The 25381-nt window shown below is 39.6% G+C and overlaps 2 protein-coding genes across 5 annotated transcripts in view; both read left to right on the top strand.

Annotated features, from left to right (window-relative positions):
* The first annotated feature begins 472 nt into the window (after window positions 1-472).
* On the top strand, window positions 473-25381 carry LOC135487168 (receptor-type tyrosine-protein phosphatase alpha-like). Of its 4 annotated transcripts, XR_010446786.1 has the most exons (28): window positions 1103-1346; window positions 1615-1749; window positions 1972-2193; window positions 2501-2719; window positions 2824-2958; window positions 3087-3422; window positions 3616-3689; window positions 3997-4222; window positions 4361-4460; window positions 4733-4809; window positions 5112-5317; window positions 5507-5594; window positions 5756-5832; window positions 6114-6150; window positions 6426-6523; window positions 6709-6834; window positions 7020-7171; window positions 7418-7553; window positions 7788-7937; window positions 8167-8266; window positions 8498-8571; window positions 8861-8995; window positions 9708-9836; window positions 10146-10306; window positions 10543-10678; window positions 11073-12568; window positions 17375-17470; window positions 25363-25381. XR_010446786.1 is itself a non-coding variant. In XM_064770637.1 (27 exons), the coding sequence occupies exons 4-27, from the start codon at window positions 1989-1991 to the stop codon at window positions 11145-11147; spliced, it is 3252 nt and encodes a 1083-aa protein (XP_064626707.1). In that variant the 5' UTR covers window positions 473-600; window positions 973-1062; window positions 1615-1749; window positions 1972-1988; the 3' UTR covers window positions 11148-13589. The 4 variants fall into 4 exon arrangements, 3 of the variants coding, with proteins under 3 accessions (XP_064626707.1, XP_064626706.1, XP_064626705.1); XM_064770637.1 differs by lacking the exons at window positions 1103-1346; window positions 17375-17470; window positions 25363-25381 and adding exons at window positions 473-600; window positions 973-1062 and having other exon boundaries at window positions 11073-13589; XM_064770636.1 differs by lacking the exons at window positions 1103-1346; window positions 17375-17470; window positions 25363-25381 and adding an exon at window positions 473-1062 and having other exon boundaries at window positions 11073-13589.
* LOC135487205 (neuronal calcium sensor 2-like) overlaps window positions 17967-25381 on the top strand; it is a 54096-nt gene continuing 46681 nt past the window's right edge. The window contains exon 1 of the mRNA XM_064770698.1: window positions 17967-18023. The gene's annotated coding sequence lies outside the window, so the exon portion shown is untranslated. The remainder of the gene's footprint in view (window positions 18024-25381) is intronic.

Raw genomic sequence — 25381 nt, 5'->3', positions numbered from 1 at the left:
TAGAGTTTCCCATTAAAGAGGGACAATGTAGGAGCAGGGGGTCAAATTGGCCAACTTTAGCTGACTTATAAACAGAGTAAGGGCATTAGGTCTTATTTGATTCATCACTGAATGTATCCCTGTTACAGGCGTGACTAGGTTAGGACAAACTGTGAGAGGTGAGAGACTCACTGGCTACTTTGTGTAACTTTATGTTGCCTACCAAGATGCTGCCTATAGTGCCCCTTTAATGGACATGTCTCGAATCTTATGCATTCTTTAGGGAAGGTGAATCACTAGGCTTCCCAAGCCAACAAGCTAGGGAATTCTTCTTCTTATCTTCAATATTGTGATCATTATTATACATTGTATATTATTATTATAATCGACGCGCCCGCCTGACCTTTGAAGACCTTTGTTCAATGGACACCAAAGCCTAAGTTGCATTCTGTCATCTGTAGCTGTGACTAATGGCACATCTACAAAATAATGGCATCAAATGATGATTTTATATGTTCAATATCAGAATTTACGAAATTGACAAAACCCGTGAATGTTGTGGGTCCAGGAATGAGGAAGGAATTTATTGTTGCTGACGGAGGTTTCCATTCGGCAGGATGAGTACTTACCATACCATACTAAGCCTATATTAATATCAGATGTGACAAATTACATCGCAAATTCTCAGTCAGGGCATGGACAATATTGACCTAATTGATAACTCTATGACCTAGTTTGTTGTCGGATTTTTGCCGTGAAGATGTGAATGGGCTCCGCTGTGTCTAAGGAAATGCCCCTCCTTCTCCATATACGTCCCCTTTGTTACCGAACGACGACCACGACACTGTTGCTTATTCTTGGGTAAAAGTAGTGAATTTAACTATTCTCTGGTATACCGGTACAATTGTCTTAATCTAAGCAATTACATCAAGTATCTCATCTACACTTGACACGAAATGAAAATAATCATTTATTTATTTATTTTTGATATAGGCCGGCCTCATGCTGGGTCATGATAAATGGTGTGAGATCCGTTATCCCAAGCATGGCAAAGGCACACATTGTCCGACATCGGGAGCTATTGTGAGTTTTTACCTGTGTCCTAGATTCTCAACACCTCCATTGATGATAATGTTAAGAAATGCTCGTATTTCTTTGTATTGTATTTTATGCGTGGTGAATAAAAATAGATCACATTAATGTAGGCGTATAGAATTGAAGGAAGTGGTGATATAGGCCTGATCTCGCCATTCTGATAGTTTATCAGTGTGGCTGCCTTTGCGAAATAAAATCTAAGACGTAAAAAGCCATGATTATTGATTTGTTTCCACTGGCTTTTGTGATAGGATTATTTGCTACCCTGAAAGGTAAGGTGTTTGGAATTTTCAGGTCGGTCCTATAGTTTGGTAAATTTCCGAGAGTTCGTATTTTCCTTCCCAAACACCATACTGAGCTGAGGAAGGATGATTAGCCCATTAAAATGGGCTTCGATCCGCTGCGCTGCCAGTTGTAGTGGGAAGGGCCTGGCCGGTCTAGGATGATTTCACCATGAGCTTGACACAAAATTGCCTCAGGCCTCAGCCCTTGCTGTCGCGGTTCTTATTCTGTCTTGTAATGTCGTTTTCTCTCTCGCAGGTTGTCCAACAAATAAATTCGGCTACAATTGCGATTACACCTGCCACTGTAAATATGATGTTCAGTGCAACTCCACGACTGGGGCGTGTCCTTCTGGCTGCGCACCCGACTGGTATGGGGAGTACTGTCAACTCGGTAAGTGTCAACGAAACTCTTGAAATGCTTACCATGCTTTAATAGGAAGAACTAGGCTGTTTTTAGATGTTTTTATATTCCTTACTCAAGTGTTAACAAAGACCCTGTCTGTTAAAGATGGTTTACGAAGAATTTGGTTTTTGATAATAGCTATCCTTTATGATGGTTGAGAGGATTGAAACTGATAATTAAAAAGGCGTTTATCACCATTTGTCATTTCAGGGAATGCGGCAAAAGGCATGCCAACAAAACAAAAGTCCACATTAGCCGACTTTACCCCTTCCAGTGCGGCCGTGGACGGTAGCACTTCCACAACTTGGACGAGTTGTACCCAGACAAAGGCTGATGATGACATCCCGTGGTGGAGGGTCGACATGGGAAGGGAATTCGTCCTCTTCAAAGTCATGCTGTACAATCGTAACTGTGCCGGAAAGTGTGGACAAAGTATGTACATATATTTACAAACAACAAGCATTTTTAATTTTTGATTTTTAGCTTTTTCTTCTAAAAGCATGTGCATGTTTTGTATTCTTTGTACAAAAAATAACTTTACAGTTCGATCTCCCATATGACCATTTTTCATTCTGTTCCAAGGATGTTTCTGGTGATATCGCAAAGTGTTTTCTTACTATTTATGAAATGAACCAATCCACAATTATTCTAATGTTGATATGGCAAAGTGCGTCTCACAGTACATACATTATATGCTATTTAGGAAATGTCCCAAAAGTCTTTAAAAAATCATTTTCAGCGTTACAGAACTTCATAATCTGGGTGTCCAATGTAGACAACCCTGACATAGCCCAGGGCACCGGTGTCTGCAACAGCTATCCCGGTATGGTCGCGAACGGCGAGACAGCTGAAATCACCTGCAACAAGCCAGTAATTGGACGATATCTCTTCGTAAAGATAATGATGACAGGGACGCTGGCTCTTTGTGAGGTTAAAACATGGGCTTATCAGTTTAGAAGTGAGTTTGCTGGCATTTCCCACTTTCCCTACCTTTTTATCTTTTCCAGTTGTTTTTTAGGTTAGAATGACTGGCTGAGTCAACAAGTCCGCTTTCTTTTTCAGAATGTCCGACAGGCTTCTACGGTCCAAATTGCAACTATCAATGTCAGTGTGCCAACAGCAAGGGTTGTGGAGTAGAAGCTGGGAAATGTTCTCAGAGCTGTAAAGTTGGTTATACGGGACCCTACTGCAACATAGGTAAGCTGTAGAGTTTTTCAGAATCTCAAAGGTTATGTGATGTTTCCTAAAGGTCAACGAAGAGTCTTGAATTCTGCTGCCAACTACAGTCGTCTTCGTAAAAGTAGGCTGATATTTTGTGATTTCAGAAATACCGACAGTGTCAAAGCTGGGCCCTTCAGACGATTCATCAATAATGGTTAAGTGGCCTGTCAAAAGAGCTCAAACGAATGCCCCAAATTACGGCCAGGTCCAGAGATACCGTCTTCAGTATAAGAAAAACGATGGCACCTTCCGCTGGTTTGACCATAACGATGAAATGGTCGTCCTCCCAACCAGCACGTGGTTTAGTCTAAATGTGACTGGTCTGGAGGGGCACACAGAATACAGCTTCCGGTTAGTTGTGCAGTACAAAGGATCGACTGATGGCGTGAATTTGTGGGGTCCCCCAGGACCATCGAGCAATCTCTGGACTCGCTGTGGGGGTAGGTAGAAAAAATGACATTGCGTCAGGAATTGTAACACATATTAGGGAAATAAAATTTAACCTATATAGGAGCCTTTACTCCAGAAACTTATTCTGGGGGAACAATGGTAACTTCAAATGACAGATTTCAGAACAATAATGGGACATCTTGGGGCTTTGTTTTACGCTTCCACTTGTTTCTCGTCTTTCAGCTCCAGCGGAGGGTCCGAGCATAATTAGCATAAAGCCAGGAAAATTGTTCAACAGCACAATCATTACTATCAAGGTAATGGTTCAAAGGTTCTGCTTTCGCAAAGGAAATCAATGTTCTTAAAATTTTCGTCTGTACACTACTCTAACAAGACTTTATATGCCAGATGATTATATTACAACTACACGAAAAAATTAAAAAGAAAATGACTTCGTACCGAATATGTTTTTGGAACCCTAAATCAACTGGTAATGACCTGTGAGAATGTTGTGGGGTAATTTGTCTCAATAGCTGTGGACCTTAATCCTTCCTCGAACAGCAAGGTAAATAATTTCCATTCCTATTACACTCTTATTTTGTTTTTCTTCTCCATGCTATTCAGGAGATTCCTAAAAGTAAGGCGAACTGCCAGAGCATCACATTTTACGCCATTCATTACAAACTGATGGGTCCGAAGTCTGCACGTTGGAACAATCATGAGACCAGTTCACCAGTAACATCTGTCAAAGGACTCCACGTGAACGCCAACTACTCATTTATCGTGGCTGTGATCAATAGTGGTGGGCTCAGAAAGAATGGGACAGTAGCTTATTTCATAATACCAAAAGGCAAGTATAGTATTAGCACCAGCATCAATTTTCTAGACCTGATTTTCAAATCATCAGTTGTGGTTCATAGATTTTAGGACTTATTATATGTGTTATCAATTATTTGATTATTTTGGTGTATATTCTTTTGCTTTCTAGGTTATAAATTTGATCCAATCATCCTTGGCATTTGTATCACTTGTGCCATTCTTTTGATCATCGTTATCGTTATTGGAATACTGGTGTACCAAATGGTCAGGTAAGTTAGCACTATGCCCACGAGTTGGCTTGTAGTTTGCGATACCTCAACCCGCTCTGCCTGTTGGTGTCTGATATTAATTTTCATAATATCCCGTAATTTATTCTTACCTTCTCACCATAGTTACCGGAGAACCAATGGTCTGTAGGGCAACGCCTAGATTCTGAATAAAATAATCAACCCAAAAAACGGCTTTCTACGAAGAAAATGAGCAGCAACAGTGGGCCTATGATATTTGGCAGTGCCTCTAATGACGGTATCTTATATTTCAGGAAGCGACGAAGAAAAACGATTGTTGAGACTGATACAGAACCAGCAAACGTCCCGTTGTCGCTGATCATGCCAGGTGGTAGGTTTACCTCGATATACTATACGTACTTCCTATGTCTTTGGGAATGCTGTGACCAAAGTATCATTAGCGAGCCTGAGGCCAAAAAGTTACAACCCGCTGTCATTTCCGATGCTTAGTGGGGCTGCAATAACACAAAAACACACGTTGGCAGCTGTTTGGGGGAACGTATGAAATATGGCACTATTTTCTTGGAGATACTTATGTTAGATTACAACTGAACAAAATATAAAATTTTTCGACAAAATATAAAGTTCTCAACCTTGACAAAATTTGTTTAAAATTTGCTTTCATATCCTCAGCCAGGGGAAATAACACTGAAGACAATTTGACCGACAGCGTGCGTCACTTACTTCCCCAACGAAAGGAGAACGTTGTCCGTTCGGAAATCCATGAGAACTACGACGTGAAATCAAAGGCATTCTATGACATGCCTGTTGCAGACTTATTGAGTATTGTAATGGCGAAAAAATCCAATCATGCAATCGAACTGAAGGCTGAATTTAAGGTAACGTGTTTTCCGGTTATAGTTTATTTCAACGGTCATCAAGAGCAATAATTTGAAATCCTTTCTAAGAGGTCAGTAATCAGGCCTATAATTTGCATGCAACCATTTTTACAGGATTTTGCGATATCATGATACTGAAAAAAAGAAATCAAAGGTAATCGTCTATTATCTGTTATGTTTGTTTTTCAGACATTTCCTGAGAAATTGACAGACGCTCACACTGTTGCTGAGAGCAAGATCAACATGAAAAAGAATAGATTTCGGAACATTGTGCCCTGTAAGTAAGTCTTATCCTAATCGCTATTCAAAACACTCTGGAATCTATAGGGATTCAAATTGAGAAACTATCCTGCAACTATTTTTGATGAAACTGGAACAAAAAATTCTCAAACCTTTTATCAAATGCAAATTTGAATTTTATCATTTGTCTTTTTTCAGACGACCACACCCGTGTTGTTCTAGATCCGATCGACAGTGTCCCATCTTCAGATTACATCAATGCAAGCTATGTAGAGGTGAGTTATTTTTCGATTGTAAGAGAATATTATAATCCCTAGATTCTAATAAAAATATACGTATTCTTAAAGATTGTGCACGCCTCAAAAAAAAGTTGATTAGGGGGCTGAGAAAACGGACAAAGGCAAGGCAGCTGCGGTGACATCAATGCGATCGTGGACCATGCCAACAGGAAGTTAGAATGGGTTCGCGAAGGCTTGTTGAATAGACAAGGAAAAGCAACCCTATTTTAAAGTAATTTTAAAGCAGTTAAAAATCTTTTTTTCATTCCTTTACGCAGAGCTATGAGAAACAATTGAAATTCATCGCCGCTCAAGGTAAGAAAATTGGAACTTTTGGTCAATTTGCATATTGGTAATTCTTTCCTTGAGGGCTGCTGTGGACATCTCTTTACCCAGGTCGATCAAGGTCCAAATAAAGATTCTTAGAATCGTATTAGGTCTTTCTTTCAAGAATCCTATAAGGATACATTTACATATGCACGAAACTGAATATTAAACCAACTAAGCAGCCCATGGACATATGAGGCATATACATGTATAGCACTATATGTTTTAGACAATTATTTCATTCAGCCCGTTTTTGTTTACAGGACCACTAGCAAATACCATTAATGATTTCTGGAGACTTATTTGGCAGGAGAAATGTGCTACAATTGCTATGGTCTCCAACTACGTGGAAATGGGAAAGGTACGCGTAGTCGGCTCATATTTTTCACTGAACTCGAGCTGACATCTCTCTGATTTTACATCTTACCTTAAAATCTGATAAACCACACAGGCTTTATGCGATAGTCCACGTTTCCTTCTTACGGACACGATACCACTGTTCTAATTTTACCACATTTTTCAATTCCTTTCTTGTTATCTTTTCAGCTTAAATGTGTGCGATATCTTCCGTCCGAATCTCAACCAGTGGAAGTTAATGGCGAGATAACTGTGACACTGATAAATATGAATCGACTACCAAACTTTACCATGACCACGTTAGAAGCCAAAAAGGTATAGCATAGCTGTAATGGATTATGATAAGTTGTTGAATTTGATCAATGATTTTGCAAATGATATCTCCGGCTTGACATCTTTTAAACATTGGTCAGCCAACTGCAATTAACCAATTCTTTTCGTGGAGGTCCAGCCATAGCAATAATACATGTTAAAGCTTCCTCAAACGTTTTGCTTTTCAGGGTGACGAGAAAAGAAACATTCATCATTTTCATTTTACCACTTGGCCTGATCACGGGGCGCCGAAGTTCGCATCTTCGATGGTAGAATTCTGGAGACGAGTGTCATCCACTGCAAGCCAGCAGAGTGACACAGCTGTTTTAGTGCACTGCAGGTACAGTTATGTTCATACGTATCATCATTTCTTGCAAAATTCTTACAGCTAGAAGTCATTAAGGAAATCCAGTCTTAGAAAACTCTGAATGCAAGTCCATGTCGGAATCGATCAAAATCTCGATGCGATTTTATTCACCAGATGACGGAATTATGATAGGGGTCTTTTAAACATAAGAGTTGAAACACTTAGATTCCATGAAGAATCTTTGACCAGTTTTTTAGTACTATGACATGTATTTTGCAGCGCTGGTATCGGGCGTACTGGGACATTCCTTGCCATAGATTACTTATTCCGCCAAGGAGAGGCCGAGGATAAGGTCAATGCGCATGAGTGTATCCTAGAAATGAGGAAATTTCGGACAAATATGGTGCAGACACCGGTGAGAAAAGATCATATACATTCCCATTCCGTTATTTAAGACTAGATTGGGAGAGATATACATGTATATATCAGTATCGGCAACAGTTTCCTTACAATGCGATATACATTACATGTCGACATGTAAGCTTAGGCCTACTCTTCCATACACTTTTTTTTTTAAATACGTGACTTTGTGTCGATCTCAACTTTAATACTTTATACGGTCTATTCTATTTTTTAACCGTTCCTCCAGGATCAGTATATTTTCATCCATGAGGCGTTGGTGCAATACTTCAACGTGGGACGGACCGCCATCTTGTGCTCGACATTTCTTGATGAGTACCGGAAGCTGTCATCACCAGAAGAGCCTGGCAGACGGAGCAAGCTAAAGGAACAACACGAGGTGAATTAATTTCGGAAGAAAAAAACAAAGGATCTGAACAGTTACCCTGATACCAACAGGATAAAAAAACTGGTACAGATTTTGTCAAGTTTTATTTCTAACGGTTGGGATGTGATAAAAATTGAATTCACACAAGTAAGAGAAACAGGTCAGTAATTCTCAAAAGCGAACCAATCATAAAAAAACATAACAACTCCTTCAAAATATCCAACTTTCATCAAACTTTCAGCTTCTTTCCATGTTTGACACCTTTCACGCCGAGAAGCGATACTCCGACGCAAGATCTCCTCAGAATGTCCCCAAGAACCGATCAGCCGCCATTCTACCAGGTAAGTCAACCTAACTAAAGGCTGTCGTGTCGCGTCAGCCGTGTGGACCAAGCAATAACGCATTCAGTGCCAGATTCATAGAGGTCACTTTTGTCAAGAAGATATGAATAGCCTACTACAAATTAGGTGATCCAAAAAGGTCCAAATGTTGCCATTTTTACATGCAGCCTAAGGTTTCCTTGCATCACATTTATTGTTTAACTTTAAATATCTTTTCTTATCCGATTTTAGATAATTCGTCCTGGGCCCGTCTCTCGTCGCCGATTGAAGGAAGAAACAATTACATCAATGCAGTCCATGTGGACGTAGGTTGCGGTTGTTTCTAGAAAAATTATTTCTTTCCTCGATTGATTCTGAATTTACAAAATACTTCGATTTGATCAGCAATAAAACCTAGATTACAAATTAAGGATGGTGACTGCTTTTTGCAAGAAATATTAGAAGGTATTACAATATGAGTTGTCTCTGCCAGGGCATTTAAAAGATCCAACATAGGTGGAAAGTAGCCTAAAGTTGACTCCAGAACTCTCCAATACGGTTACGACGCCGGTAATAATAATACTGATACTTTGCTGTTTTCCATGTTCACTTCAGGGTTTTGCTCAGAAGAACACGTTCATCGCGACACAGTTTCCTCTTCCGAGCACAGTGGTGGACTTTTGGCGCCTGGTCTACGACCATGAGGTTGAAACGATAGTGACAATGGAACCGCTCCCGGAAGGAGAACATGTAAGATAACCATTTAGTAGAGCATATATTGCTGTCTGACATCACTAAGAAAGTTACAGGGTTGCTAAATATTTATTCATACACACTTTAACACCTTCAGCGCCGAACCACGTAGATCTACGTGGCCCAAATCCCCCCTCTTTGAGCTGGTTATCGGATTCTCATGGACTTCATGAAAGAACTACGCCACCGCCATCTTCAGGGCAAGGTAGGAACTGAAAATACCTTGAAAAGAACGGCAGGTCTTTTCAGTTTCTACCTTGCCCTGAAGATGGCGATGGCGTAGTTTAGAACTTTAAATGACAGTCTTTTCAGTTCCTACCTTGCCCTGAAGATGGCGATGGCGTAGTTCTCTCATGAAGTCCATTAGACTCCGATAACCAGCTCAAAGAGAGGGGATTTGGGCCACGCAGATCTACGTGGTTCGGCGCTGAAGGTGTTACAGTAAAGGTTTTTCGGCAGTTGAAAACCCGTAATGGCTTTTTAGTGAAGTGAAAGACCCGTAGGCTTCTCAGAATCTCAAAAACCTTTACTTCTATTTTGCCTGAGAAGACTGTTTCGGTATTGGTTTGCTGGCCTGCTGGCATAATTATGGATTGATAACACACAAATATCTAGCTTGAGGAACATTACACACTTTTAGCTACCGGTGACAGATCTCTTCATTCTTGTCCATGAACATAATCGAAGTTGTATCTTCCTTCACATTCAGCAATTCTGGCCTTCGTCGGGACATTACCTTAAGTTCGGACCCCTGCAGATCAAATGTACAACAACCGATGAAAACAACACTGATTTCACAATCAGAGATTTTGCTCTTACTCTCAAGTCAACAAACCAGGTAAAGCTTTTGCTTGATACCCGCACGAGCAGCTCGAATCAAAGTCTTGCAACTATTTAAGTACCATCAGTTAAAGCCAATCGACACTGGTTGTGCTTTCGGTGAAATCAGTGTCATCTCTTGGCCTGCAGGATTGGCTTCGATTCTCCTTATACCGTGTATAACCCACATATAACACTTGTCTGTTTCACAGTAATCATATCCCCGATGTCGAAAGCCCCTTTAGTATACTGGACATGGACTGGGCCAAATGTACCAGACTTGTCATTTTTTCAGCTTTTAAATAATAGGTTGATATCTGCCTTCCAGAAAGAACCACCGATGAAGAAAGAGGTCCGCCAGTATCACTTCATGCCATGGGCTACGAACAGCCATGTCCCCTCAGATGCTCAGGCTGTTGTGAATCTGTTGTCGGCGGTCATGGCGAGGCAGGACCGGATGGGAGCAGGCCCCATTCTTGTCAATTGTCTGTAAGTCACACCCAACTTGTTACATTCTATGTTTAAGTACTCGACTTACTAATTTTGCTTTGACTCGTATCCCAGTAATTGGGTCCAATTTCCAGTAACCAAGCAAGAATACTAGTATACACCCTGGCACCAGTTGTTTTCAATATACTCCGCCTCTCGATGTCCTGAATCTAGATGACAGACGGCTGATTTTCGGTAGAACATTTTTGATATAAATTTCCCATTTCGATTTCCAGGGACGGTGCCCTGCACAGTGGTGTTTTCTGTGCCACGCATTGTGTGATGGAGAAGGTTAAGATCGAACAGGAAGTGGACATATTTGAGCTGTCACGGCTGATCAGGGTCAACAGGCCACAGTTTTTACAGCATTTTGTACGTTACGTCATGTTTGTTCGGTAACATTTAGTCAGCCCTATTCATCTCGAGGTTCAGGTGGAGACAAGACTGTGTAAGAGTGTTCCATAGGGCCTGACACGTTCGACTTTGATCGACGTGACGCACGCGTTAAAAGCTACACTGTCAGTCTCATGCAACAAAGCAAAGTTCTTCACTGCTGACAAATAAAAGGGTGCTTCTAAAACTCGGAATGTGTATCCCACTTCCAAAGTCTTCTGCTTCGAGAAACCACCAGTCTTGGAATCATAGCTTGTCTTTGGTTGAAAACGAGGCAGCAATCACGCCTTTAAGCCAAGTCAACAAGAACTTCTGTGAAGAATAGTGACGTGCTTGCACGAAGATAATACTACATTATCCGTTACTTTTTCAGGAGCAATATCAGTTTATTCACGATGTCATGGTGGCATATCTCCACGGATTCGACACATATGCAAACTACAGGTGAATCACAGAAGACAAAGGAAGATCTAAGTCGCAGTATACTTTTGTACATAACCGGCAGAAGATCTCAGACAGACCAAGGGGGGAAGTTGTTCACAGGAATCCATCTTTCTGCCTATCGACCCTCAAGTTTATATTCCGGGAGGAGATCTTCTGCACATTATCCCTGTATCATTACATGTTTGCAGCTTTTCCTAGAGCAGACTTGTTCTTCAAACTGAATCAAACGCTTTATGTAACGAAGCCTCGTGCGAGGAACCAACGTTGTTGTGTGGAATGCCAGCATAAAGATGACAAATAGCTAACAGTCGTATGTGGTTAGGCGTTGTCATGGTGATTTGGTAGTTTTGACAGGTGTTGCATCAAGGCTTTAAGCGATATTCAGGAAAGAAGGTGCGTCTCGTTTGTTATTTTGGGGTATTTGATAAAGAATACACCTGCAGGATTACTAATGAAAAAAGAGAGAAAAGGCACGCCCTGCTCTCCTGCTTCTGCCATATTGTTCTCGAAAACAACCATCATCAATTCTAAATTAGGTAGTTTTGAAAGAACACAATAGTCGGAGACCAACTATAGGTAGTGTTATCAACTGGATAAAGTATCGATAATTAGTGTTCAAACTGACCCATTAATGATAGATGACCGTTATACAACCATAGCATGGAAGGAAATATTGGTCAAATTATAGCATTGGTATTTAAAGTATTTATAGTAGAACTTAATGTAAGAAAGGCGCACAATGTTTAATTTTCAACGGTTCGCGCCAAATTTCGGCATTAGGGTTATGTAGGCTATGTTCTGTTTGTGACTTCGTCCTCATAATAGAAGAGTAGGCATATGATAACATTACGGAATCACTCTCTGTGTAAAGGACTTGTTACGTCTTTCCAAGACAGACATTACAGCAAGGGTCAAAATCAGCCCATCGCCCATCATTGAAGGAACAGGGAGTGGAACTGGAAGAACATTTTCTCACCCAACGAAAATTTGCCTTTGACAAAAGCATGGCAAGAAAGAAATCTTTGTATTTGACAGGGAAAATTCATTTATTTTTGGAAAGGTGCCCTCAATCCCTCGGGCTAAAGGCAAAATGACAGCTTCTCTCACTAGAAATCCTGGTTACGCCTCCCGTTCGGCCGAATGTTTGAATAGGAGAAGGCATCGCAGAAGGTAGACGGTGATGGTACCGTACTCGAATGTTGGGCTGTGATACATGTAATTATTTTTCTGCCAGCGCTCCACTACATCAGAGACACCTATAGTACCAATTGATGCTGGTTTCAACGGGCTCCACTACGTTGTATCGATTTCATTCATTGTGTTTGTGGATGTTGTCCAACCCCTGGTGAATAATATTCGTTGAGAGGAATACTCGCCTTGTTAATTAATCTTGTGGATTAGAGGATTATCGGGGTCATTGAACAGGTTCGTATGCTACTGTTTTCAACTGTATCAGTTGTGTCGTTTGTTTGATAGGAGAATGTACCAGGGGTAAGACTTAAGAGAATGTGTCGCCTGAAGTCTAGATCTTATTGTTACACCTGTTGGATGCGGCCGCCTTGGGTCTAGTTAAAAATATCAGGAATGCACTGTACATATATATATTATGTTTGTAATTAGGCTACCCTGTCTTTGTGTATATGTATAGAGGAGAGCTATTTATTACAAGTTGCCTCTTGAAGAACTGATATTGGTAGTGTCTCATGAAGTTAGTTACCATCATGAAGGCTTGAACGGCATGATTGAACCTGGCTTAGTTTTCAGTACAAGTTCCTAATCCCACATGCTCCATTGTCTTTTCCCAACAGTCTACAGGATATCCTCTGATGCTCAGCAGCATTCCTGGCATCAATATCTGGATGTTGCCTGATACAGTAATGAATCAATAATGAAACAATTGTCAAAGTTCTTCATGGATATTGTGGGTGGAAAATGCCAGGTGTTGTCACCAGTATTTCAAATCTTTACAATTCCGACGGATGTAGTTCTTCTGTGTCAGGTAAATGAGCAGTGCGAAAAGAGGGCGAAATACATATAGGTTCACTTTCAGTTTGATTTGCCTGTTTTGTTTTTCTAATGTGATATCAAAATTGATATTGTAAACTGCAACACTTTTGCGGATTTTTATTTTTGTTATATGTGTTAATTTCTGAAGAAAAATAATGTTACGAGATTGAATGTTCACTTTTTTGCAATTTAAATTTTCCCAAGTCTCACTTATTCAGAAATCCGCTAAAATGAAACACCCACGTTAAGTTGGCAGTTTACAGTGATATATAGAAGTACAGAAAAATAAGTTACCCTGAATTACTTGTCATTTGGAGAGTGGTACAGTCCTTCCCTATGTTCTTCTGCGTTGTTTTAAAAGTAATGAGTAGTGCCAGGATGAGTGTTTTTGCATACCATGTTATTAACTCCAGTTGAAATAAAAATTCATAATAAACCACCTGTTGTTTTATTCTATAGACTATTCTTCTTGCCTTAACCTAGTGATACCAAATCAATACCAGTGTGGAGTTTTATCGGTTTGTCCTGACAACAGCGGCCAGTTCAGGTTTTTCATAGCTACAATGTTGTAGCTTGAGATCTAAAGAGGCAGAAAGGATGCAGCGCCTGCTTTAAATAGAAAATGCCTTGGATTAGTTGGCCACTGTTTCGACGAATTTGGTTATAATTTGAAGAAGGTTCAACCACACCAGGAAAAAAATATAGGGCCTCCACTCCATGTACGAAACCAAATGAGATCTTAAACATTGAAATTCCTGTCCACCTGTAATACCTCTGAGGCAACATTCTCAGTCTCATTCATTTTCGCGCAACCCACTGTTCCAACAACGCCAACCCAATTATTAGTTCATGGAATTGATTGCTCCATGAAAGAAATATGATGCTGACGTTGCGGCTCGTTCATTTTTCCAGCCATGCCTCTTTTTGTTACAATTCCCGTACATAATTCAACCAAGACTAATTGCCCATTTGTTTAATAATACTCGGTTTTGGACGTTGGGCTGAAATCGTTATTGCGCTGGAGAAACCGAAGTGTTCTTTTGCGCCATATCAGAATGTTTGCGATGCAATTCTACCAGTAGAAATTTTGCTCACGCCTTTTCGTCATATAAACTACTCTGCCTTTCCCCAACTCCTGAATTACAAAACCGGGAACCGCCAAATGAATCCTTAGAACGGCGTGATTCAGACAGCATAAGTCATCCTGTTGACTTCCCTTTTTATGTAATCCGACATTTTGAATGTAACCAGAAATGAATGAACGAGACACTCGCCTTCTCCCCTTTTGATAGTATTCAAAGACCATACATGATCGTATGCATTATCTCCCATTTCTTGAATATTCAGGAACGGTCTCTGATGAAGTTGTATATGGGGGTAGGGGCACAGCAACGATAAAACATATATCGTAAATGATTTCATCCGAACCAATAACTAAAACATATCAGCATGATGTCGAAACAAATTGAATTTGTCGTGTCGGGTATTGATGACAGGTGAACGGTACAATGGCTTCACGAGAAGAACCATGCAATGTATTGATCAGCTGGCTGGTCTCGCGATAGTTCATCAAGAGAGATTCTTGGTTTTCACTCTGTGATGAAAGAAAACGGAAAACTCTGCATGAGACGTTTTTAAAAACTGGATAGTTTGGGGTTCCAGAATGAAGTGGTAGAATTTTTAAACCACCACAGTTTTGGACAACTCAGTCTGCGGTAAGGACCTTGTTGAATGACAATGATGCGACATTTCGTGAAGTGGTTGCTACTGACCACTCCTAGTCTTACTCAAGGCGCGTTACTATTCTTGATACAATATGCAGTATTGCGTATTCCACCATGGCAATTGTCACGGTTTTGGGTGTAGGCCTGTAGGTCTTCACAGTGACACCCAAGAAAGAGGTACGGTATCTGTAATAGAGCATTCGCCTGAATTTGATCCTTGATGGGTAAGGCCTTGTCCTGATGCTCACCCTTTCCACTCCACCTCCGCTGCACTCTCCAGTACAACACTTGCCTTCCGGTCAAGACAATTGGGTGTAAGGCCTAAAAAACTTCTTTGTGAATCTATGGATTTTCTAACATCTGCCACAGTCAAATAATTTACTTTGTTTGAACTAACAATGAATAAATTGTTGATTGTACCATCTTGATAAGAGTAAATACATGTCCCTGGATCACCTTCCATGGATCTTCATCTGCATTTGTGGACGGAGTGTGTGTGCCCTCTTTTAAGGACGAATGGCAAAACATAACATTTCTCTTGTGTGCTTACAAACCCTCCACACCAGAACATTTTCCAACATTTTCAACTAGACAATATCCGTAACGTGCCTGAGTGGCAGTATTCTACAATTAATCAATCAATCTGAAGAGCAGACATGATGGCATGCTTTATCAACACAAGATTTGTGTCATTATATGTACTAAGTATTTTGTCAAAATAGAATATTTTCTGAAATTCGTTCAACAGTGCATTGGGTCGCGTCTAAATGCCGGTATAGGCCTACCATTGACGAACTCAGCTGCAACTAACAATAAGTAATGAAACAGGTGGCTGCAATAGTCGGAATAGTAAAAAAAAACTGTGCAATGGACTCATTGAATTTGCGCAATTAAAATTGCTGTTGTATCATTTTTAATACAGAATCAATGTTATGAATTTTCCTCTGTATTCCTAGAGCATACATGTAAAAAAATGTAACTTAGTGGCCTTAAATGATGTTGGTATCGATTTGTTCGTAATAAATATGTCACAGCTTGCAGGCGTTATAATGCGCTCTTGCAGCGGCGATGGTGCATAAATACAATAGCAAATTAAGTAGTAATAAGTCTGGATTGATTAAAATCAGAAAAGCCCAACTTGTTTGTTTTGACCTCAAATCATTCGCTTTCATGTTACTCGCACGTTACTCACTAGACACAAGATGCAAGACCTCATGACTTATAATTATGTTGTGTAACTGAACGAGGACCCATGAAAATTATGGACACTTCCTCATACCGACCAATATCCGTCTTGGAGAAGTACCATCTAAATTGAGGCTGTGATTTTTAGCTGAGGCTATTTGGACCTCAACCAGTTGGGAAACCAAGTAATTGACTCAGCCAGGACTCAAATAATGAACCTATATATAACTTCTTAATCGAGAAGTGGCCTTACTCTATTAACTTCCCTCCACTACATCAACTCTTCAAGAGAATCTGGCTTTCTTCAGTTAACCTCATCGACTTTCTTAATCTGATTTCGAAATGTCAACTGGAGCTGGTTCCAGCTTCATTGGCTTGATTAGTTTAAACCATTCGATTGCCTTGAATCGTCTGGGGATTTGCAGTACATCCTTAATGACTCTTTAATCGACCTAAAAGTACGCGTGTGAAGATTGCCAAAAGCAGTACACCCACAGAAAAGAGTCAAGCATCAGCGTCATATCCCATGCGGCATATCTGTCAAGTGCCTTTATGTTTAAAGGACACTTCTCAATGTGAGTTAGGCGGTACAGAAGCCCAGTGTCCGTCGTCTGTCTTTGATTATCGCTGTCGACAAGGGTGTCACAAGCATACCCTGGTATACAGAAAGGGAGAACAGTTCAGTGGTTGCACCCTTTGTGACTTAGGGTGAACTAGTACACATTTTGATGTAAATTTTAGTAAATTTGCTCTATTTGCCAAAGAAATCATTAGATTTTCAATGGTGAATCTTCCTCTCCACCGGCTCCCAGTATTAATCATTTGGAAAGTCGGCAGTTGCAGCTCTGCTGAGACGAGACGTCGCTCCCAGAGTCAATTAATGAAATGCGAATTCCTGTCTTTGTAGCTTTTCAATTTACACTGCACACCCTGGAGATATTTTGAAATTTTAATGAGGATGGCAGTGCGACTTCTTGCACCTTGGGGAAACAGTATTGGCAGTTGTCTGTTATGGTATGGACCGTAGTTCATGCCAGGAATAAGAGTCACCTCCGGGCTGTGACTATGATGTGCTTTTGCTGTGGAGGAACTCACATCCATGCTGTCCTGTTCTATGGCCTCGCGTCTGAGAGTCCTTTGCTTTCCAACTTCTAGCTTGAAGCAACAAAATCAAAGCTGACTGGTTGTTGAGCTGACTTGAACAATTTTTTTTCGGTTTTTATCTTTTCCAAAAATTTCAACTTGATTTCATACTAACTAATACATGAACATGGTTATATGCAAATTGAAGTCGTGATCCTCTCTTATTTTGCAGAAATCGGTGCTCCCAGGCTGGTCATAGTGGGTTACACTTTTGCATGGACTGATTGTGATATACATTCCATTTACGTTTGTGGATAGTTAGCTGAAGGTAAGCTTCACTACTTCATCAACTCAGAGCATCAGTTTTAGGAACATATTTCGCAATCAAATGTGATCCTATGGTGGCTGGAGTAGTAGGCCTAATAGCTGAAGGCATTGCTTTCCTTTAATGAATACTCTCCCTGTGAAGTCCTGAAGGAAGTGTCTGTGTTGATTCTGAAATACCCATAAAAACAACCATCATTAAGACAGTTCCCTACTGCACTTAACTAATGATGGCAGAAACTGTGATATAAGAAACATTTGAGAGAAAAAAACTGTTTGGAGGCAAGTCACAAGACCAAGACAGTGCAACGTTGTTTATGCCATACGTTGACTAAGACTATGCTACCGAAATCCATTACAGAAAAACCTGACAGCGAAATAAGTACTGCCACTCTTGTGACAGTGACTTCTTTTTCTCCTCACGCTTTGACTGTTAGCCGATGCTATAATTTAGAAAAAGCCACCGAAAGATTGGACTAATGATGGTGGGAGAGACTACACTGATAAGACCCATATGTGCCATCATCAACCCAGCCAAGAGACGAGACCATCACGATGTAAGTTGCTGCATATAATCCCATCATCAGCCCCATCATCGACGTATCATTATCCCAAAGACGTCTCCAAGACGCTGATGCATCAGGTTTTTCCAACCGGATTATGATGTCAGTCATCTGGTCACGTCACATTGAAATGGATCATCAGTCCAATTAGTCATTTCCTACAAGGCCCGGGCACTGGACCACTCCTCCTTCTGGCTGCTGGCGCTGAAGGCTCCGAGAGCCAGACTCTTAACAGGGTTGTGTGATTCTATTACGGAATGTCATGCCAATTGAGTTGCGACCTCCTAAGGGAATGGAACCTCTAATTTGTTGTATCTGCCACCAGCAGTCTTGGTAGTGCGTGGTCCGGGTGGAGATGGTGTGGAGACAGTGAATATTGCGTACGTGTAGGGAAGCGAGGAGGAATCTAGCAAATGTCGGGAATAGATGGAAGAAACTCGGGAGCACAGTCATGGTGGAATGAAGAGACCTATTGGTAAATGCATGGGGCAGCTCTGAACCATTATGTCCAAAAAGGGAAAGAAAAAAACATTGTCTTTCAAACTGCTTAAAGTATGATCCCTTCATCATTCCAAAGGGTTCATTTATAAGGCATGCTGCATGCAGGCCTTAAGTATTATCGTGCTGAATATAACTATCGTATGGCATTGGCAATGAGAATGTTAGCTAGTTGTTCCTAATCACGCAAATAACGAAGTAATAAATGCTGTCAATGAATAATTTGGTGAGAATTGCAAAACATGAGAATTTCAATTCTGTGTTGACTTTATGTTACTCATCTGGGAATTCTAACGTGATTTGACTGATAATAAAGGCCCAGGGATCCAATGTGTTGTCCTTCTAACATCAGTAACAGGCAAATAGAAGAAAACGTGGCAGCTATTTTAGTCACTGCAACCTGCAACGGAGCCATGACAACAACATGACGCATGATTGCAGTTTAACCCAAATCGGGGGCTGCACTCCTTCAATTGGAAATCCGACACAAGCTGTAAATTTTTTTATTTTGTCAACTCCAACTCAAGATTGAAAGCACCCTCTTCATAACATAAAGGTGGCAGGATGATTCTGTTCAGTGTCGTAATTATCTGACATGTTGCTCGAGATGCCTACGTTGGCAAAATGGCATAGATGTGCAGGAAATGAGAATAAGATGTAGTCGATGGTGAATAGGAACGCGACAGGATATAGCTGAAGACACTCTGTCAGTGGTTGGGTATATAGCATCGTGTTGTAGAGGAAATGGCTGAACTGTGTGCGTGGAAGATTAACGGTGGGAGTGGGGGTAATTAGTAACGGTGACAGTGGGAGCCATTGCTTTTGTCCTTGCAACCAATGAATATATAAGATATACCAGAAATATTGTGGTTGCCACCCAATAAACACCATTGAAACACCCGTACGGTCTACAGGCAGAACAACTACTGCTCACTTCAGCAGCAAGGCCAAGTTGAACAAATCAATAGAGCAATAAACTGTATGATATATTTCAACATGTGATATCAACATTCAATTCAATTCATCTCATATCGAAGTATACCATCCCACGATTATAAAATACAGCTGGATTTAATCATCGTCACTCAAACGAAACAATACAACACTTAACCATTAATTTATACACCAGGCGTATTGACGGTAGCTTTTGCTATGCACGCAGTGTTCAATTTCATTATCGTTTCAATACATTTGTATGCAACAATTATTCTGTAATTCAACTTGATATATCTTTTTCAATATCAGAGTTTGTGCTATCAAAAGACAAAACAACATGCATAACTAACAGCAGGTAACCAATTTCTATCGAAAGGCAATCTGCGATGAAATAAATCAAGCTTTATGCAGCTCGAAGTGATGACCAACTCTTGGTGCAGACCATTATTTCATAGGAACATGCCTGTTCTAAAATAAGGAAAACAGTGGATCAACTGACGACCAATCTATGTAAAACAATTTCAGGCACTTGTGACAGGTGAAGCCACACTTGAAAATGTTTGCCAAAATGTTCATGATGAAGCAGCTAACCTCGGAAACGTGTCCAAGATGGCTGTCGCTGTCATTGATGTCATTTACCTGAACCATAAAAGCCACCACCTGACATAGCTGTGCATGATGCCATTCTCCAATCAATAACATCAAAGGAGGCAAAAATAAATATCCAAAAGGACATTCTAGCTACTTCCTCTTGTGAGAGTCAGTGGATTATCGGGAAATTGAAAGTGCTTTGAATATGAAAAAGGACGAATAACTAAAGTATGCTCACTTTGGTGTAAATGGCCCTTGAACAGAACGGTTAGCGTCTCAAGTGTTATGCATACTGACTTGGAAATACCAAGAAGATATAGTATTTATGAATTCTTGGTAATGCTTGTGCCTGCTTGAGATGATTTTTGCAGAGCTATAAAATTTATAGTTATTAATAGTAGATGAACTTTTCCTATAATGACTCACAGTGGTTGGTTGTCGTATAAGCAGATACAAAGACTGGACCATCTAAAGTAACCATACTTTTTAGCTCATTCACTCAGGCAAACCATTTTGCATAAAAGTGTCGATTTTATTGCCGAAAACTGAGCTTGTCACTATTTCGCTAATTTATTATGGAAATAAGTGTGTTTTTTACGGGCGTGACAAGTTCATTATCCAAGATTGATGGCGACTGATCACGGCATAAACACCCACTGGGGATTAATTGACGTCACCTCGGGGTTTTGAATTTGCGGAGGAAAAGTCATGTTGGAAGAGTTGTCATGATTTCTTTGAAAGCAAAACAAATCCAACTTTAGTTTATTAGTGGGTATACCAAAAAAAGCATTCCCCATTTCGCTGCAATGGTAATTACAGCCAAAGGACAACTTTAAACACACTTGGTTGTTTACACATGATACTCCTAATACTATGGTATTCACAGGCTCTCAAGAGTCATTGGGAAAATATAATGCTAAGCCGCCAGTCCCCTTAAGAGAATGTCAATTTTTAAAACCAGTGCGAGTTGGGAATAAACCCGAGGCCCAGATATTAGTTATAACAACAGCTATTTTAAGACTTTAGTGGTCGCCATGGAGAAACATTTCTGCAGCTGTAACCCGCTCACCACTGAACATTTTATCCTTGTTGTAGGTTTCATCGAATTTGATTCTTTTCTAATGCTACCATGTGGGTTATTTTCGGGAAATTTACCAAGAGAGGTAATTTGAACATCATTGAGATGTTTTAAACAAATTTCTAACCATTCAAGACTATACTAGGACGATGCCTACATTTCCCTGTAATACCACTTTTGGTATGCAAGGTAGTAATCGGAATGTGTGTCTTTAAGTGAAGGAAAAGATAACAAACAATTGCAGTGTGTATTGAAGGGAAATAAAAGATTGCAAACAATTGCAGTGTGTATTGAAGGGATATAAAAGATTACAAACAATTGCAGTGTGTATTGAAGGGAAATAAAAGATTACAAACAATTGCAGTGTGTATTGAAGGGATATAAAAGATTACAAACAATTGCAGTGTGTATTGAAGGGATATAAAAGATTACAAACAATTGCAGTGTGTATTGCAGGGACATAAAAGATTACAAACAATTGCAGTGTGTATTGAAGGGAAGTGAAAGATTACAAACAATTGCAGTGTGTATTGAAGGGATATAAAAGATTACAAACAATTGCAGTGTGTATTGAAGGGAAGTAAAAGATTACAAACAATTGCAGTGTGTATTGAAGGGAAGTAAAAGATTACAAACAATTGCAGTGTGTATTGAAGGGAAATAAAAGATTACAAACAATTGCAGTGTGTATTGAAGGGAAATAAAAGATTACAAACAATTGCAGTGTGTATTGAAGGGAAGTAAAAGATTACAAACAATTGCAGTGTGTATTGAAGGGAAGTAAACGATTACAAACAATGACAAAGTGTCTTGAAAAGAAACAAAATGAAAAGTAACAGGTGTTATTTAGCAATGGATCATCTTTTTCATTCAGTGTCACGGTATGTGTTTCAAAACATAGTTTTATTTTACTGTGATGCGGAAATAAACTGACCTTCACGATAAACGTAATAAAAGAAACCTATACTTTTAACCATCTTTAATTACGCCAATGGTACACCCTAATGACAGATAATCCAAATCAATACATCTATTCCGATCTGTTGTTTTTAAAATCCACAAATAGTTTCTATTGTAAATTTTAACTTATTAAAGCCTAACTTGGATCAAATGAACAGTCTTCATTGTGTTCGCTGTTCATTTGGAAGAGAATGTCAAAGTTGAGATGGGTTTGATATGCATAAAAATAGACATGAAAAGTATCGAAAATGGATCAGTTACTCAGTAATTTAACCCTTTGAGTTTTGTTGAGTGAGCTGATTAGGTAATGAAAATTGAGCACGAATATGATGGAATTGAAAACTAGGAATTGCGACAGCTTGTTCTATGATAGGTGATAGATAATTATCTTGAAGTGTTATTTTGGCAGTGATTTTATTTTCATTGTTGTTACCATATTGTGTCTTTATAATATAGAAAAATAAAATTTACAATTTTTATTGTAAATTTTATTACGAGAACATAACATGAACTTTTAGTCCTTCCATGCGTATCACGAAAAAATAATGTTTGTCTTATTTTTTAATAGAAAAATTGGGCTTTCAAAAATTAAGGTTTCATTGTAACCAAGTAGGAGACAAACCATTTATAGATACATGCGATTAAACAGTATAGACCAATAGGCCTACTTTATTGAATTCCAATTAAACACAATTTGTGTGTTGGAGTTTTTCTCAAAACCATTTTTTTTTCATTTTGCCCTTTGGCAGTAGACATAATGTAAAGGTTAAACCCCAACACTTTTATTATAGGGAAATCTAACGATATCGTGGTGTCATCCCAATAATTTGAAATAAAAGTTTAGTATTTTACGTAGTGTTTGATGCATTTGATAGGTCCTATAGATCTTCTTAAACGAAGCAACTCATGAGTAAACTCCTTATTTGCAGTAGCTCAACGTTATGAATATTTTCGTGATCGATTTTCTTTAATGGTGCATATTGGCGAGTCCTACACAGAGTGATTTAGGGAATTCCATCTTAAACGGAGAATATGCAAACTGTCGATCCAATATGCAGATGCAAAAAAATTACTGAGGAAATTGTCCGGCTAGTGGACTGCCATGTAGCTCACACGTTCGTCTTCAAATAAGATACCAAATGCAGAAGACATCTTTTTTTATTGCATTTTAGTTCTTTAACGGAGTCCATTAATAAGCATTAATGAGAACGGGGTAATCTATCTCATGCCTGGATGAAACAGTGACAGTGCACCTGGATATTATGGATGGATGGGCTCAGTGGGGTGGCAAAAAACGCTTCGCATGGAACAACATTACCTTGTCAATTGAAAAATGAAATTTTTATTCTTTGCGTTGATGAGATATTTCAGTTGGATGATTGAGTGGGTGGAACCATTGGAAGCCACAAAATAACAACTGTGTTTTTTAACATGACATACTTTCAGCTATACCTATGAATTTACACATTGATTTGCATTGTGAATAGAGGTATGAACAGGAATTTCGATCAAAAGGAAATAAATTTAAAATTTGAATATGACACTTAAAACTAGAAGTGATTTGTTTCTGAAAACACACAAGTTTTTTGGCACTTGCCAATTTGTCAGTATTAGATGGGAAAATAATCTGCCAAGTTCCCTGACGTCCTATACATGACTCGCAGTAGCACTAGCAATGCTCTTTGCCCTGATACATATGTACGGTTCCCAATAGTAATGGCCTTTGCCCTAATACTGAGCTGAATAAGAAGTAGAGAAAACTGATATTGATGCCTGTACCCAAAGTGGAAATAACCAGCTGCAAATGAATTCCCGCCATTGATCCAGTGGTCTAAACATTCCCACAGGGCCGCCATAACTAACCGGAATCGGAATCGACAAGTAGTTGTGTACAAATGTATATACATGGTGTCTCAAAAACACTCGCCCATCTTCAGACACAAATTTCATTTATTCGCTGACAATTTCAGAAAAATACCAAATATCTGGATACTGGATAAAATTTCAGAGGATGCTGTATCGAATGGTACGAACCAGGTTCATGCCCCCTAGACAACGCGATCTTTGAAGATCTTTTTATTGTCTGTTTTGATTATTTTGGGGCTATATGACAACTGAAAATGATAATTGGCCAAGGTCATTGGTCACTGGGGTCAAGCCAATACTTAAATGAGACAACCTGTACATTGCAGCAGGAGATATTGGTTATAAACCCCGGGATGACACTACCATTTATGAAACTATGGAAACGGGTATCGCATATCTTTACCTTCGGATTGTTGCCATAGATATCGCTTAAAGCAGCTAAGTAGTAACCTGTTCATTTCTAGGGTGGGCTAATTGCCTCTTTAATACCTGAGCCAGCATAATAGCATGTTAACTACTCATTATGACATATATTTGATGACCACTTGTTACCGTCAAGCACAAATCCATTTGCATCAAGGGCCATTACCTACCAAACATACTGTTGGCAACATCTGTGCAAAAATAAATTGAGCGCTGAGTTGAAACGTAATTTCTGATTCATTTTCTTACATCCTGGCCACAATATCCACTGACTTGTTAGATCTGATCTAAAAACTCTCAATCAGGGCGATTTCCTCTTTGAAGCAGCAACTAGAGTCTTATGCTTGTAGATTGCAGTCTTCATGTGTATTGGGAGATGCGGCCTTTGGCAAAAACTTAATGACATCCAGGGCACACAACAGACTGATACATCTTAAATTTGAGTGCTCATACATTGTATATACAAGCTTGAATGAATACCATGTGAAAGGCTGGCTTTTAGTCAGGTGAAAAGAAAATATCAATCCCATGAAGTCATGGCATAGCGCTAAAAAACCATCGTTCATTATGTCACAGTTAATGAACTGCACTAAGATGACATATCGCTTTGGAGTCAGGTAATGCATAGACACATATTTTATACGTACTGCAAAGCTGATATCGATATGCTCTAGGTTGCGTCTCTGTCATATTTTAGGGTTTCAATTATTTAATATAGTCTGATTACACCTGACTGTTTAGAATAGATAATACAGTGGGCTTCCATTATGGTAGTGTCATTGTTAAGAGGGCGTCAACCGTCTAGTCCCGATCAGATGAGTTTGAAAGCAACTATTGTGCTCTGACAAAGTCTTTTACAAATTGACAGTGACAGCTTTTGTAACCCTACACTACACTGCTGTGTAAACTGGCTAACTCAGTTTTCCTGGCAGCCCTACAGTTGTACCATACAGTACCTTTTACATAACCGTTTCGTTACAGTTCCTTAACGCAATTGAGT

The sequence above is a fragment of the Lineus longissimus genome, chromosome 4 (assembly GCF_910592395.1).
Source record: "Lineus longissimus chromosome 4, tnLinLong1.2, whole genome shotgun sequence".
NCBI lineage: Eukaryota > Metazoa > Nemertea > Pilidiophora > Heteronemertea > Lineidae > Lineus > Lineus longissimus.
The sequence above is the reverse complement of the archived record's forward strand: the minus strand, read 5'-3'. Positions and strand labels throughout refer to the sequence as shown.